General features: G+C 39.1%; 1 protein-coding gene across 4 annotated transcripts in view; it reads left to right on the plus strand.

Annotated features, from left to right (window-relative positions):
• Positions 1–16,535, plus strand: part of MAP3K20 (mitogen-activated protein kinase kinase kinase 20) — a 179,804-nt gene that overhangs the window by 115,396 nt on the left and 47,873 nt on the right. For all 4 annotated transcript variants that reach the window (XM_047722186.1, XM_047722184.1, XM_047722187.1 and 1 more), the window contains exons 8-10: positions 993–1,079; positions 6,556–6,630; positions 11,258–11,364. In XM_047722186.1, the coding sequence (XP_047578142.1) occupies positions 993–1,079; positions 6,556–6,630; positions 11,258–11,364 (269 nt within the window). The remainder of the gene's footprint in view (positions 1–992; positions 1,080–6,555; positions 6,631–11,257; positions 11,365–16,535) is intronic.

Consider the following 16,535-nt stretch of genomic DNA (forward strand, 5'->3'; position numbering starts at 1 on the left):
TTACTGATAAAATTATAATTGTTTTATCACTTCAAAAATATATTGGTAGACTTAGATTTTGATGCCCTTTTGTATAAATTGAGAAAGTTACCCAAATGTAAAAATCTCCATTACTTAGTATTTTAAATGAAACCCAAATCGTTGGGTGTTTTCAGTGTTCCTAGCATCAGTTTGGTTTCTTTGGGCATTCCAGTGCAAATTTATTAATCATGCTCGTCTTAAGGATTGCAGAGATATGAACACACACATAAATTACGCACACACACACACACACACACAGACCCCTAGCCTATATATATGAACATAACATATATATGAACATAACATATAAATAAAATGTTTATTACATTTTAAAACATATAATTATGTTAGAGGTGGAAGAAAATGACTCCCTTAGACCAACTCATTTTGAGAGATCTTCCTCCAAAACACACAATTTACGTGTTACAGTTCTGCAAATATCTACCATTACGGGGGGAATGGTTTAGCCAGTGGTTTGGATTTAGGGCTGAGTATTTTTTATCAGACCATTACTGAACCTTTAAAAATACAGTTGAATTCCCAGTTATTATCTTATAGAGAAGTTTATTGGTGATTGAAGGTAAAAAGTGTTGGACTAACAAAACATAAAACCTAATTTGTGGGAATCTGTGAGAATTCTAGTAACTTGCAGGATAAATTATGTAGGCGCATTGGTTTCATAAGTCTGGCTCTGAATGTTCTGATTTCTAAACTAGTTTTTTTCTTTATAAAAATGAACAAAAAATGAATGTATGTGTGTGTGCTCGTGTGTGTATGTGTATATAAAATGTGTGTATGTACATAATATTTAGAAGAAGTCCTCTGCATGAATATGTAAGTTTTGTCCAGGCTTCTACAGGTGGGGTTGGTTTTGTCTGGTAATTGGATACAGTAAAGTGTTAGATAAGTTTCAGTAATACGCCAAAAATATAAAGTACAAGAATAAAAATTCCATTTTCTTTTTGTTCCAGGTTCTCTGGGAGATGCTAACAAGGGAGGTCCCCTTTAAAGGTTTGGAAGGATTACAAGTAGCTTGGCTTGTAGTGGAAAAAAACGAGGTAAGACTATGATTCTCCATTCAGGTACATAGATCAGAAAACAGTATTGGGGTTTTGCAAAAGACTTTTTCATCTTCTTCAAATTGAAAGTAAGTTCACGCTTATGGAAAGATTAGCAGTAGGAGCTAACACAAAGGGTCAAAGTGATGTTATTCCTCATGAATGGACCCTTTACATCTAATTGTTGCAGCTTCACGTCGTGATGCTGTAGATCAAAAATTGTACAAGTACTGTACTAGTTTCTCAGTCTCAATTGTAAAACCTAGGGGTTTGTTCTTAGTGATGAAAGAAGCCATTGCGTCCAAGGTAGGGGAACAGTTTAACTCCATCTCCTGCGTTTAGGACATCTTTTTTACTGGCCGGGAGTTGATCTATCTGTAAGAGACCTTCAGCTACTTCAACTTACCTCTCCCAGCAGGAGTCACTATAGTACAAGAAACTGTCGCTTAGATGAGAATTTCAAAAATAAAAGAAGAAAAAATAGTTTCAAAAAAGGGAAAAATTACAGTTTTGCCACCTACGTTGAACACTACATTGAAGATGAGCTCCTCACTGGAATTGGCGAGGCAGTGGCATAACTGTTCCCTTCTTCATGCAGAGCCTTTCCATTTCAAAAGAACTTCAGTGGCGTAAACACCGTTTGTGCTGTGTCCCCAGCCTCGCTTTTCTTCTTCCCACAAATTGAGGCTTTCAGTTAGTTGGACCTATGAGCCTACATCAGAGAACGTGGTACATTCATATCAAAGAGAGCAACTACATTTTGAAAGGTTTAAAATTGTGACTGAAATGCACAGGCATGGAAATCCTCAGCATAAGGACAAGGCATCCAGTAAAGGTACTAGGAGAACTTAGATCCCATACTGGAAACCCGCAGTTGTCTTTGCAATGCAAAACAACCTGATTTCACAGAGCTTCGTTGCCAGAGCTGATCAGTGCCCTCCGCAGAAGGTAAGCGCGCAACCCGAGGATCAAATAATTTGCAAAAAGGTGACTACGTGGAGATATGCCCTTTTTAACGCTATGAAAGAATTAGATTGATCTGCTCCCCATGTGAGTGCAGGGACAGACTACGTTAACCAAACAGCTGCGATTGACTAAGAGAAACCAAGTTTCCATAGTTTAGATCACATAACCCTAACCCTTATTAATTTGTCCTCCCGAGCTATTGAGAACAGATGAAATGTTCACGAAGGCTGAACTTGATGGGAGAGAGCTGCCAATTTAAGAAAAAGCAAAAGGCGTTATATTTAAGAATGTGTCTCGCTCAGTGTTTCACAGGAGCTGTTCTGTTTTAATTAAATGTCCTGCTTATTCCTGGTGTGCTATTAAATCAGACCTTCGTACGCAGGATAACTGATATTTTCATGACATGAGAACCGGCTTGCTTCTGTTCCATTTTCTTTTGCCAGTGAGGTGATTAGATGTTTGGTTCTGGGTTTACACATGAGGGTGAAGAAAGCGATTGACCTAATGTTGACTTTGGAGCGGAACACTCAGTGTAACTTTTTTCCCTCTGTTGTTCCAAGAAAATTAGAAGAAAGTTTTTTAAAAGCTGACTGGATCCTCCAAAGATGTATAAGAAAAAAAACAGTATTTTAAAATAATATTTCCTCTAAAGGGTGGCAGAGAAGGTGTGCATCTAAAGCACTTTCAGAACATGAGTATCGAGGATGTTTAAAGCAGACAAGAAAAATGAATTTAGACGCTGCCTTTGGGTAGCTGGCTCGTGGGCCAGGAATCACCCATCTGTAACCTCGAGAACTTCGTCAGCTTGTACAGGAGGAGGCTGTCAGCCGTCCTTTCCCTCAGGGATTCCCGAGAGTCCAATGTTGCTGTCTCATCCGTGTGTGACCTGATAGTCGGCTGAAAACCCCCGGAGGTACTCTGGTACCTCCCCTTCTGGACACAGAATAGCAAGTTCAAGAAACCCCAGGTGGCGAAGCAAGTTTTCCCAACTTTTGACTGAACTTAAGGAAAACTGGGTATTACAAGGCTACTTACCTGTCTACTCTCACTCTGTTCAGTATTTGTCAAAAATATGGAAATTAAGTCTAATTGTACTTTCCATTGTCACCATTCACAAAGGAGTCTTCATTTCATCTCATAAGTGTAGACACGTGTTACCAAAACAGATTCTGTTGACGTAACATTATAAGGATTGCCAAGTCTCAACTACACAGAACAAACTGAAGGGGTTGCTAGAGGGGAAGTTGGGGGGGGGATGGGCTAAAGAGGTGATGGGGACTAAGGAGGGCACTGGGTGTTTTACGTAAGTGATGAATCACTCAATTCTGCACCCAAAACTAATATTACGCTATATGTTAACTAAGTGGAATTTAAATAAAAACTTGGGGAAAAAAAAAAGGCCAAGGATTTATTTCATTTCATAATAAAATTGAGACTTTGATTTAAAAATAATTTACAAATCCTTTCAACTTCTAATTATTTCATTTATTTTTACTTTGGAATACCTTGGGTTCTTGAGTTGAAAAGAGTAAGCCATATATATATATATATATATATATATGTATATATGTATGTATGTATGTATGTTTTGTTTTGTTTTTTTACAGACCTCCTTTAAATAAAGAATGATGTGTTTAAACTTAGGGAGACATTTTAAATGTAAGCCAGCCACCCTAGAATACACCTATATCCAAATATTAGAGTTACCTTTTCTTTTTAACTTTTTATTTTGAAATAATTATAGACTCACAGAAGTTGCAAAAATAGTAAAAGGAATTCTGTGTATCCTTCATCCAGCTTCCCCCACTGGTGAGATACAGGTATTGGCCAATACCAAAACCAGAAAGTTGTCACTGATAATTACTAATCTTAACTAGACTCTGGACCTTATTCAGTTTCACCATTTAGATTGCTTTTGGATCTATAGGAAGATCAATACTTTCTCAAAATATTTGAAGGTTTTTGCTTCTGACTGCTTAATAATGAAATAAGGCCTTTAAACAATAATTTTTCCTAATATTAAATCCTATTAAAACTAAATACATAAAGCACTGTTAAAGCAAAGACTGAACCTTTACAGAAGTCATGAAATTAGGAGGATATTACTAGTAAATTTTGTAATTCTTATAGACATGTGTATTTGTCTTCGTAATTTCTCTAAAACTCAGTGGTCATTCAAAATATTCTGATAGCATAATTTCTATCTTTACAAGTTCTTAGATTCTCATAAAATATGTTTTGTTCTAAGTAACAAAACCATTTTTTTCTTCTAGAGAGACTGACACTGGGCTCTATCTCTTAGCCCTGAGATCATGACCTGAGAATTTTCGGTCACTTAACCAAACTATTCTTAATAGGCACCCCATACTGTTGACAGAAATCCTCAAAAAACTTAATCCATTGATGACTACTCTTTGGAAAAAAGATAATAAAAAATAATTGACAAAAAGTAATTTTTTTCATCTTATGTAGAAAACAATGCAGAAAAAGAAATATACTCTTTCAAAAATGTCATGCCTAATTTAGTGGTTGGAAAGTATTTTCATTTTAAATTTGGAACTTGTAAAATATTTAAGTTTTAAGTAGTGTGGCTAATCTGTTGCTGGTATCTGGTTATTTCAGGATGTTTTAATGCATTAGGAATGCCCATCGTTCTGTAATCAGGACTCAAATACTATGGATTTTCTCTTAAAGTACTTTTTTAGTGCACCAAAACAAACCCTACATTAGTGTCTGAGTCTAGATTTAACTGATATTTGACCATATGAGATAATTTTAAAAAATTATGTCTTCTTACATAATGTCTCAGATGCGGTAGCTAAAAAGTTTCTCAGTAAGAAAAGATGACAGAAAAGATTAACATCCATCCATATTCATCCAGGTCCCATTTCAGTTCTTAGAAAAATGTGAAAAAGTTATATTGAAAATAAGAAATTACTTTGCCATGGGGTGCATTCAGCTGAATAATTGCAGTCACTTTGTTTCTCTCAGTTGCCACTCCTAACCAACCATCCTATATAAATATTTTTAAAAAGTAAACGCCTGATTTTCCTTTAGGTCTTCATCAAAAGGTTTCCAGTTCACATTACAGTAAAACAAGAGTACAGCTGACCAAGTCTTCTCTATTCTATGTAATCAGTTAAAAAAAAATGTTTAGCATAGCCTTTAACTTAGCGAGGGCCATTTGTTTATAAACTTTTGGGTTGTATTTATTTTGATTTATTTTGATTTTAAGGTTATCTCTAATTCTAAATGCAGATCACCTATTTTCTTGCCAGGGCAACTCTTTTTCTAGTTTTGTACGTAGCCCTCCCCCAAATCCAACTAAGTTCAGTTTCAGTTTTTTATTTGCAAAACTTCTTTGGTAAACAAGAAAACTGCAGAGTAACTCATCTTGGTACTTCTTAGTGTTGTGGTTCTCAACTGTCACACCCAGGCCTCTCTGGAGAACAACTCTGTTCATGCTCCCTCTACTTTCCAGAAATGAAATTCGGATGTAGTACAACCTACCCACACACATTGTATTTTGAAGTCAACATAATGTCCTCATTGTAATATACCGAAGAAATAAATACGTATTACTGTGTATAAATGCGCAGGCATGACCACAGTAGAGGAGAAAATGGAACAATTTAGAGCTCGTACCTATGGATAGATAGGATTCAACAGCTACAAATGCAGACTGGAGTCGAGTGGTCTCCATGATTCCAGCAGCATGAGCAATGCTGTTGTAGGTGACAGTTTCCAAAAATCTTGGGGAGGATATGAATAATGCAGACATCAATCTGCTCTTGATTTATTTTATTTGGTAGTTGCATTCTTAGTTCATTGCATTTGAAATCTGCTCAAAATATACTTTTGTGTTTCTTGTAAATCAAAGAGCGAGTCTAGAGCCAGAAAATGATTAAACCTCGTTTGATTGCACGTGGGGCATCTGAAGTTTGGTGGAGTGCAAGGGAGTACTTGGTCAGGGATTTACAACGTAGTGAAAGATGTCCAGCATTCTTGACCCGCTCCAGGGGCAAGTCTCCAGTTTTAAAAATAAACAAAAATGCCTCCGTAGATCCCTAAAGAGCCTCCAGGGGCATGGCGAGTCCTAGAGAAGCACTTCGGTAACATGTTGGAACAGGACCAATGCTCACAGTGTAATCTTTGTTGTATCCAGCCCTTGCACTAATGAGTCCTATGTCCAGAATCTCTTATTGGCCAATCAGAAGAGGCCCACTTCTCTCAAATGATCTCTGTGCGGGTCTGTGCTGAAGACATTTTCAGAGATGCGGCACCCATGGCCTAACTGGTCTTTTTAGAAGAACAGGATTAAAAGTGTCTTTAGTGATGAGATATGATGAATCTAAACATAAATTCTCACCAGCCATCTATCAGTCTGTAGAAGCTTAACATTTAATGACTTGTTTGTGCTCTTAATGTAACTCTTTTAAGAACTTTCAGTGGGTATTTGCTTACCTCCATGAGTAAATCCTTGCTTTGTCTTTTCCTCTCTCTGTGGTAGAGATTAACCATTCCAAGCAGCTGCCCCAGGAGTTTTGCTGAGCTGTTACGTCAGTGTTGGGAAGCTGATGCCAAGGTATATATCAATTTTTTGTTTGTTTTTTGGTCCTTGTTCAGGATTCTGAAATTCCACTTATTTGGCTTTGAGGTTTTTAACACTTGAGGTTATAAGAGTCATTACAAAGCAAAGCTGCTGGCTGCCTCCCTTATCCTTAGAACTTCATGACTGGCTCTTTCTTACAGCCGCCTGGCACTCTTAATTCAGTTGAGAGAATTGCATTCTTTTGTTTTTAATCTTTAATAAGCACTGTTGCACCTTCATGTTCTAAAAATGGCCAGCACACAGTGCTTATTTTGGGCCAGGCACCGTTCCAAGTACTTCATGTACATTCGCTCATTGATTCCTCACAATAGCTCTGTGACGTAAGTTGTGTTTTTCCACCCATTTTACAGATGAAGGATCAAGGCACACAGAAGTTAAGTCATGCTCAAGGCCTCAGCTAGTACATGGTGAGACTGGAGAGTGAACCCAAGCGGTCTGAACTGAAGACCTGGCCACAGTAGCCCTTCTAGAGAAACCTGATACATACTCCTTGCCCAGATTCATGATGTTTTGAAGCTATCACAATAGAGTTGGAGACACTCCAAAATTTAGACTTTCATGTGGTTATCACATTTGAGCATGAAGGCCCACTTCCTTTCCCTGCAAAGATCATTTTAAAAGACTCACACACATACGGAAATATTTAAGGATAAAATAATAGGCGAGTCTTGGATTTGCTTCAAAATAAACTGAAAGCAAATAGGTGGCGGTATAGATTAAACAAGATTGGGCAGGATAAATTTTGAAGCCACGTGATAGGTATATGGAGGCTCGTTACATTGTTCTCTCCACATTTGTGTGTGTTTGAAATTTTTCATAATAAAAAGTTAGAAAGTAAGATCCTTACAGATTAAACACTGGAAGAAGAGACAGGCCCAAGAAATGAACTGTAATTTTATAGTTCAAATTTGTCCACTTTTTCATGGAAGTAGATATATTGCAAACTGACTTCTTAAAAAAGAAATCTAAAAACAAAGACTCAGGAGTGGAATTTCTTCCTTAATTTAAACCCAGTTCCAGTCTGGCCACTAGGAAGGACATGTGCCAGTAACACATAGCATCTTTCTCTAGTGGGAAGGATGCACACCCAGTGAGTTTGAGTTCTCACCTGCCACATCCCACCCGTTACCTCGCACCTGGGTCCGCACCACCTTGTGAGAACAGCTCAACACCAAGTACAGGAGCTTGTACAGTAGTGCAGCCCACAGAGCAGCCGGGTTCGCAAATCTGTGGGGCCTCTCAGCCCCGTGCGCTCTCTTTTGGCTGGTGTGGCCTGTGCTTTGTCTCCGAGGAGTTTGGGTGGGGGGTGCTTTCCAGATTTGCACACTGCACCTCTGCCTCAAGAACAGCAGCCTTCGTCTTTGCTTTCACTCCTCTTCATCAAACTACCTTCACCTTTTTTTTTTTTTTAAAAGGAGAGTCTCTTATTAGTACTGTTTTTTTAATTCAAGAATTTTAACATTTTTAAATTCTGTTAAGTGTTTTTATTTAGTATTACTGTTTTTATTAGCATTCCATGACAAAGTTGCATAGGTATGGCATGGTCTGCCCTACCTGTGTTTAGGTCCTATTTTAGTGTGTGGTTTGCAGAATATGGGGGTTTTAAGCAGTAAGAGAAATGCCTGCACTTTGCAGCTAATCCAGCGGAAAATATACTCAGCTGTTTGCAGGCTTGCTCTAGAACATTTGTATTTTTTAAATGCTGCCATACTACCTTCTCTATACTCTTTCTACAAGTTCTCTGTCCGTTGCGGCATATGTAGTCCTTTTTGCAGTATTTTTCTGCTACTTAAATAAAAATTTCACCTAGAATTATTTGCATTGAGTTAGATTAATGCAACTAGATTCTCTGTAATTGCAGTTATATTTCAGTATGCAAAGCAGGTTTTGAATTTCTTAATCGGAAACTCTGTACTTCATTGATTAAAATTCTGAGAATATACACTTAAGGTACATTAATTAATAGTGTAAACACGTAACACAGGAAGGACCTTAGACCTGGTGTTAATGCCATGAAGCTGGCATGTCTTTAACATGTAGCAAGCTCACTTTTCTTTGGGTCTGGTGGAGTTTCGTGTTCTAACTACGTGAAGTATAAAGAAAGTTTAAGACTGATTTTTACTTCCTAAATTCAGGGCATTTTATTCTGATACAATTAATACATCCCCCCAGTATTTAAGTATGCCCCAAACTACAGTCTCCACTTGCAGTGCTCTCGTGGCTGATCTCCAGACTGCCTTACACACCTCCCTTCCCTGCGCATGCCCTCTTCTTTTCTTTCCTCCCCTGAGGGTTTTCTTGGCCAGCCTTCCCTGGCTGTTCTGTTTACCCCCGCCCATACTTCGTCCTCCTTTTCCTAAACCAAGTCTGGGCTACTGCCTTACCCTATGTTGTTTTATTTTTTAAATGTGTCTTCTTCCTATATGGACTGCAGTCTCCTCGAGGGAACAGGGCTGCCTTCAGCACATCACACGCACTCAGTAAGTGGAGGCCCCTGTGTTGACTAAAGCAGCCAGACCAAGGCACCTTCTAGTTCTCTGGCTTTAAGTATGTAGCAGTTCAGCCACTAGTGCTTGCCACTCCTGTGCATACAGAGAGAGCTATCACTGGCTAAAAACTTTTATTTCCTTTTTTCCCCCTAGTCCTTGTGCTTTAAAGACATAGATGAAAATATTCAGCTCACCTGTAGAAAAATGTTCTTTTGCAATGAGGACGGTGAAGGGAATACAAGAGAAAGCTAGTATTGGGTGAATGTCAGGTCATGCCAATGGCTTATACCAGGTGCTCAAAGTGTTTTATCAAAGAGAAGGAGGAACTAAAGGTGCGTATCGTTTCCAGTTCTAAAATGGCATTTCTAAATAGGAAAAAAAAAAAGCCCTGAGTTTGATAGGAAGTAACATCTTACCCTCATGTAATAAAGCATTGAAGGGTTTAAGAGCATTGCTCCTGATTCAGAAACTTGCTTCCAGTGTGATGCTGGGCAGTCCATACTTTTCTAAGATGGATTTTCCTTATCTACATAATGAAGATAAAAAGTAATGTATATAGATGCTTAATAGATGGTCCTAGTTATAATTTTTTTTAATGCGAGCAAAATCTACATAACACTAAAAGGAACCTAAGCCTGGACCAGGTATTATATTCTGCAACCAGAGTATTCATAAAATACCATTACCACAAATTTCTACATTGTTGTGTTTTTAAAATGTTCACTTTGATAATTTCCATCTGAGAGTATATTCTACCTATAAAATGTTTTTCTAGGGACACTTGTCACCTGATTTCAAAAGAGTTTTTACTTTATTCCAAGAATGATTAAATGTGGGGAGAAATAGTCTTTAAAAAATTCATTAACCCCTCCTGCTGCTTTTCTGTGCAAAATGAAAATCCTGTATTTATAATTAATTCCTGAGCAAACAACTCACTTTTCCTTTCATCCACTGACACATAGTAGGAGGAATTAAAATGGGGATAAAGCTAAAAGAGGACAAAATAGTTTTCAAATGTCCTACTTCAGGCATTTACTTCTTTTCTTATTAGAATGCTTTTATGTGGATTGGTGACATTTAGCTACTTATGCCCTCTACTTACACACCACACACACAGGCACACATTCCCTTAAAAAAGTGCAATGCAGGCAGAACTCAGAATAAGTATCCCAGTTTTATATTCCTAAAAAATGGAAAAATCGTTTCTCTTAATGTAGGAAGCACTCAAGTCCTGAGAGCAAGCTACCTCAACACTTCATTCTTGTTTTGTGCTCCTAAATTAAAATGCATGTTTTAATTGCTGCAACTGTAATTTTCTCAGAAATGGTGTAATTATGAGGCGTGATGAAGAGAGAATGTGCATCATCCTTTTATTATCTTTCTTCCATTTTTGTTTTAATCTTCTGTCTCAACCTTAGCTGGAGTCTAAAGAAACAGACAAGTAGAGTTACTGCTAGCTAAAGAAATGCACCTAACCATTGCTTTCTCTGTTTCTAGTAAACCGTGCCTTAGAGTTTCCCAGCTCAAGTCCAGAACGAGTCACGACATGGATTAAACACTGAGAACAGTGAAGTTAAAAATGGCTTGAAAACTGGGGAATTTTTCTCTGAGCAAGTGGTTGAGGCAATTTTGTTAGTTCTCATAACATTAACTAGGGTTTCCCCCATCATTTCATTCTAAGAATTTGAAACCTACAGAAAAGTTGAAAGAATTTTATAATGAACACCGGTATACCTCCCGCTCAGACTCTGCCGTTAACTTCTACTAAACTTGCTGTATCCCCTGGGTTTTTAAAGGACTTGCCTTTTCCTTTTAGGAGGCCTTCATCATACCCAAGAGAGAACTCATACTTTCCTTACCTGGAGAAAAACTGTAATTATTCCACCGTTAGGCCACACAGTAGAAAAATGACATCTGCCTCTGTTCTTAGAAAATTTATTGAAAATAAGGAATATGGTCCCCTTCAACCTGAGTGGTCTGACAGCTGTACTCTGACTCAGGACACCGCATGCCGTTTTATTTGTTGTGGTGCGTCCAGCTTATTGTGTTGGCGGGTTTTCTCTTCAAGACTTACTTTAAGTCCCAACAAGTGATTCTTTTCTCTTCCTCAGAAACGGCCATCTTTTAAGCAAATCATTTCGATTCTGGAGTCCATGTCAAATGACACGAACCTTCCCGACCAGTGTAACTCATTCCTGCACAACAAGGCAGAGTGGAGGTGAGTAAGCCCCGTACTGAGTCATGGTTTCCGGCTTTGAAGGACTGTGACCAGCTTCACTGCAGAAGAGAACCAGTGAACTTGAGGACAGACTGACTTCTAAGCATAGAGTTTTGTTTGCTTTTTATGCTCAATTTTTTTGGACATCTAATAAGGCTCCCTTTCATAGGTAAACAAAACAGCAATCTTCAAAGCTTGTTGCCTTATCATACGTCTCAGTATTTGAAAAGAATATTGAAATCACATCGTCTGAGACGAAAGACAGTCACCAGACATTTCTCTGTACCACACGCTCTGTGTTAGGGAGCCTTGGCGTCTCTCCAGTGGAAATAAAAATACTGTTTGCCCAGGGATTTGCAGAGGGCTGTATCGGTTGATGGAGGGGGTAGGGAGACTATAAAAACACTTTTAAAAGAACACTTTTGATGCTATAAATCCTATTAAATTTTGTCAAGTGTAAAACAAACTCAGTAATGAGAGAATTGTATTGTGTGAGTGGAAGAAGCAAGCCTGGGATGCAACCGTTGAGCCAGGTCACGTGCTGCAGGAATATAAATAGCATGTTTGGAAGCTGACATTATTCCTCCCTGACTCAGCAGAGATTTAAGTAACTTATCTCTGCTCCGGAGAGCCACAGCGGTAACGCGACGCCTTACGCCACCTGCTGTTGCCCGGTGAATACTGCATGCACTCTGGAGATGATGGTATTGTTTACTCCTGTTACTAGACATTTCGTTGGGCTTTCTGTTTGCGTTTTACAATACTCTAATTTATTTTTATACTTTTGAAATCTCTATCCAGGGCCAGTGAGTTAAATGGATTTTTTTTTAAAGATTTTATTTATTTGACAGAGATCACAAGTAGGCAGAGAGACAGAGAGAGAGAGGGAGGAGGAAGCAGGCTCCCTGCCCAGCAGAGAGCCCGATGCGGGACTGGATCCCAGGACCCTGGGATCATGAGCTGAAGGCAGAGGCTTAACCCACTGAGCCACCCAGGCAGCCCGAATTTTTTTTTTTTTTTTTAGGGAAACAAAAGTCATACTGTCTGCTTGAGTGTAGGTATGATGGGTTTTGTTCTGGACTTAAATAATTAACAAAGCATGTAATAATGTTGTTTCCTGCAGGAAGAGGCCAGTGCAAGTCTAACAGATGATTCCTCTTTTAAATCCGTGTCAGGGATTACTCTATACAAAGGCCAACCCTTCACGAGACTCAGGAGACCCTCTGTACTCTGACCTCAGCAGTCTTACCTTAAGAGCATATAGTTCTGCCTCTTAATCTCTGGCTTCTGGTCCCTCAACAGATGTGTATTTCTTCCTCAATCAGAGGACTCAATCAGAGTCCTTGTAAATGCATTTTCTTCTATATAAAAGTCATCCCTTTCAGCGGCATACCATCCCTGACACCCACATCCAACCGGGCTCCTATTCATCAGATAGCCACTGAAATAACATGTCTTTAAGGAAGTGTTTCTGCCCCAAGAGGGATGAGGTTCCACTTTATGTGCCCTGGGATCATCTCCTTCAGAGCCGCAACTGCTGTTGGAGTGAATAAGCAACCGTAGTTGGTTGTTTAATCTGTGTCTTGCTGGCTGAAATGTAAAAAGGTCAGATAATTTCTTTTTCTTATGCTCATTACTATACCCGCAGCATCTAGAATGTGCCTTGAACACAGCAGTGGCTCAATAAATACTCGGGGCAGGAAACAGCACAGTGATAATAATACTAAAAGACATTACGGTATCACACAAGGGAATATAAATATATAAGCTAATCTGTTGACTATGCCAAGTGTGCTTCTGACGTTCATTCACTCAGGTGGTCCCGGAACCTCTGCTGGAGCACCAGGCTCTTGGGCTGTGCTGTGGTGATGAGCAGAACAGCTCAGCACGGATCTGAATGTCTAATGTAAACTATGAAATATAAATATATAAGTGACATCTTATGACTATTTTGATAAGTGTGATGACAGAGAAGTACTGGATATCTGAGACTATACAACCATGAAATCTCATCTAGTCAGACAAGGTAATAAAAGGATTTCCTGAGGAGATGCTATTTGATCTGTTCTCCAAAAGACCAGTGGGATTTTAACCTTACTATTGATACCCTTGAGGTACAGTGTCTCAGATACTGTATATCAGCATATGGGGAGGAGTTTTCTATATAAAAATGCAGCAGCTGCATATGGCCAAAAGCAGTACCATCATAAACTGCCGTACAGTCGATTTCCCCCTGTACAGTAGCTCAGCAGGTCTAAAAGTTTTTGGTCTCAGACTCCATCACACTCTGAAAAATTAGTGAGGGCTACAAAGAGCTTTTGTTTCAATAAATTATATCTGTCAACATTTACCACACTCAAAATGAGAATGGAGAAAAAAGCATAAATATGTAGTTATTGATTCATTTAAGAAACAATAAATCCTGCCTCTACGTTCAGCCAGCAGCTTTGTCACTTACGCGCCTCTGGAAGTCTGTATACTTGTGAGAGAATGGAGTAGAAAAGGCACATCATGTCTTAATGTTATTCTGAAAACCAGTTTAACCTCTTGAATCCTTTAAAAGCTCTCATGGGTCCCCAGATCACACTTTGAAAACCACTATAGTAGACAGAGTTGCTGTCTTTAAAATAACATTTTAATTATAATCTCATTCTAAAGGACATGAAAGGCATTTCACAAAAGGTGGAATCAAATGGCCAATAAACATATGAAAAACAGTCAACCTCACTAATCAAGTAACTGTAAGGGAACATAATTCATTTATCAGACTGGCAAAGATATACATTATGAAAATATCCAGCATTATACGCTTTCTAATATGTTGCTGGTAAAAATACTACCTTTCAGACCCCTCTACCACTATCATTTTATTCCTAGGAAAATAAATGGAAAGGTTGTACAAGAATGTATGGACACCCTCTTACTAGCATGGCGCCATCTAGAAATGCAAATGAGAACGGCATAAAGTGCAATAAAAGATTTTTGGGTTTTTGTGGTTTTTATGGTTTTAAAAACTGATGATAGCTCCATATACAGAATAGGTGGGGCCATTCGTGATAATACAGATCTGACAGATGATTTAAAAATAGAGACGAGGGTCCAGTATGACTGGAATGATTCCATTTTTTTGTAAAATAAACATGTTATGTGTATATGATATGTGCACATAGAGGAAAGTATCAAAAGGCCAGTGTTACCACTGGATAATGAAATTACGAGAGAGTGGTTTCTCTTTGGATAGCTTTCTGTCCTACACACCCAGAAGTTGAATAATACATTTTTTAAATGCTTCACAATGAAAAGCTGAGGAAAATAAATTAATGTATTTTAGAAAAAAAGCCAACAGTTGCCTCGCTGGCTTCCTCCTTGGCCATCTCTTAGGAACTAGTTAATCCTGAGAGCTGGTGAGGGAACACCTCTCTTTACTTGAACCACTAAACCAGTCTGAGAAGTCACAGGGCTATTCTAAGTGAACTTGGCAATTGGTTAAAAACATAGGGGATAATAATACTAATATTAATTAGAATAACAACACACATAGCTGTCATTCATTATACTCTTACCAGACACTTGTACTGTTATCTGGACCATCTTGTATAATCCACATGGCAATCCGAACTTTTATCACAGATGCACAATCTAGGGCCTGGACAGGTTGAGTCACCTGTCTCAAAACACTCCATGTAAGACAGAGCCGGGGCTGGTACCCACGTGGTCTGGTCCCATAGGCCCGCCATGACACACAGTCTGTGCAGCGCTGTTCCCAGACCTGTGGCCAGGGCCAAGCTTTCCACTCGTTAGCACGAAGAGTTCACTTAACTCAATTCCTTTGAATGAAGAGAAATACCACAGAGCATGACTGTTTTAGATCATGATTAAGGCAAACCATCTATCCCACTCTGTGCCACATACCGAAAAGAATTAAATGCTTTGTCAGATCAACTGGATACTTCTAGGAATGACACATCCAGACTGTTCTCTTTCCCCTGACTTTTGTCTGGTGTCAGAAACCATGTGACTGGAGTCAAAAGCATGTGTAGGAAATCTGGTGTTTCTGGCAAACGCTTGCTTTCTGGTACAGTTTCCTCACACATAGACCCAATGAGATACCCTGTTCTGGAGAATTAAATTATTCTTCTTAAAGCTGTTTTTTAAACTAGGTTATTAAAAGCCACCTAAGCTATGTTTTCTCCTTTGACCTAACAGATCTAGGAAAGTCATCTCTTCATCTTATCTTTTAGCTTCTTGCTCCTTTTACTGACTTATTAGCAATAACAGCAGTGAGTATTACGAATAGGAAGTGTGTCACCCTGTTGGTCATGTTTGCAATTTTCATGGCCTCATGTGACTGTTGACAAACCTGTGGTAATCCGTACTGAGCGAGCTGTGTGGTGCTGGGACGGCACGTTCAGAGCTGGGGCTCTTGGCAGAGTATTTGCTGGTTGTATTCCTCCTTGGTGATCAGAACACTCTCACTGTGGCATGCCTTGTTAAAAACAAAAAACAGATCCAAAAATGTAATCTACGATTTGGAAATTAGCACAAATCATTTTATATATAACACTACTATACATATTATCTATTTGTCGTCCTATCTAATATGGCTGTTTACAAATTGACCTCTAAAGGTAATTGCAGTTCATTCCCTGCTTTTGGCATATGGAAAATTGATACTAGAGGAAGTCAACTTCAGTTGGATCTGGGTTAAGAAAAAATAATTTTTATCAACTAAAACGCTTTTACTTATAGAAGGCGATCTAGGTACATCAACAGATGCATTTGATGCAAAACAATGCATGGGCAACCAGGGAACCACGAGGGGGCAGCTGTCACGTTGCCCTCCTGAGGTTCGCTTGGCATCCAACACTCCCTGCTGATGCAGGGTGCCCAGGGGAGTGGTGCTGGAGGCGCTGAGCCTGAGGAGAGGGTTGAGGAAGCACATTTTAGTGAGTGTTTGGTTTTCCCTGTCTCAGCTTTCAGCTTACTTAACAGTTGTTTTCCAGAAGGGCTCAAAATCACAGTCGGCTCCCAGAGCTGAAACTTGGCTTAAATTCCGAGTGAACTCAAATGTGCTGGCCGAGGACCCTGACCAAACAGAGCCTGAGCATGCTCCGTCTCTCTGGCAGGGGTGCGGGTGGCCAGGCGGAGCACTGCAGACAGCAGACCCTGGC

The sequence above is a fragment of the Lutra lutra genome, chromosome 3 (genome assembly GCF_902655055.1).
Source record: "Lutra lutra chromosome 3, mLutLut1.2, whole genome shotgun sequence".
NCBI lineage: Eukaryota > Metazoa > Chordata > Mammalia > Carnivora > Mustelidae > Lutra > Lutra lutra.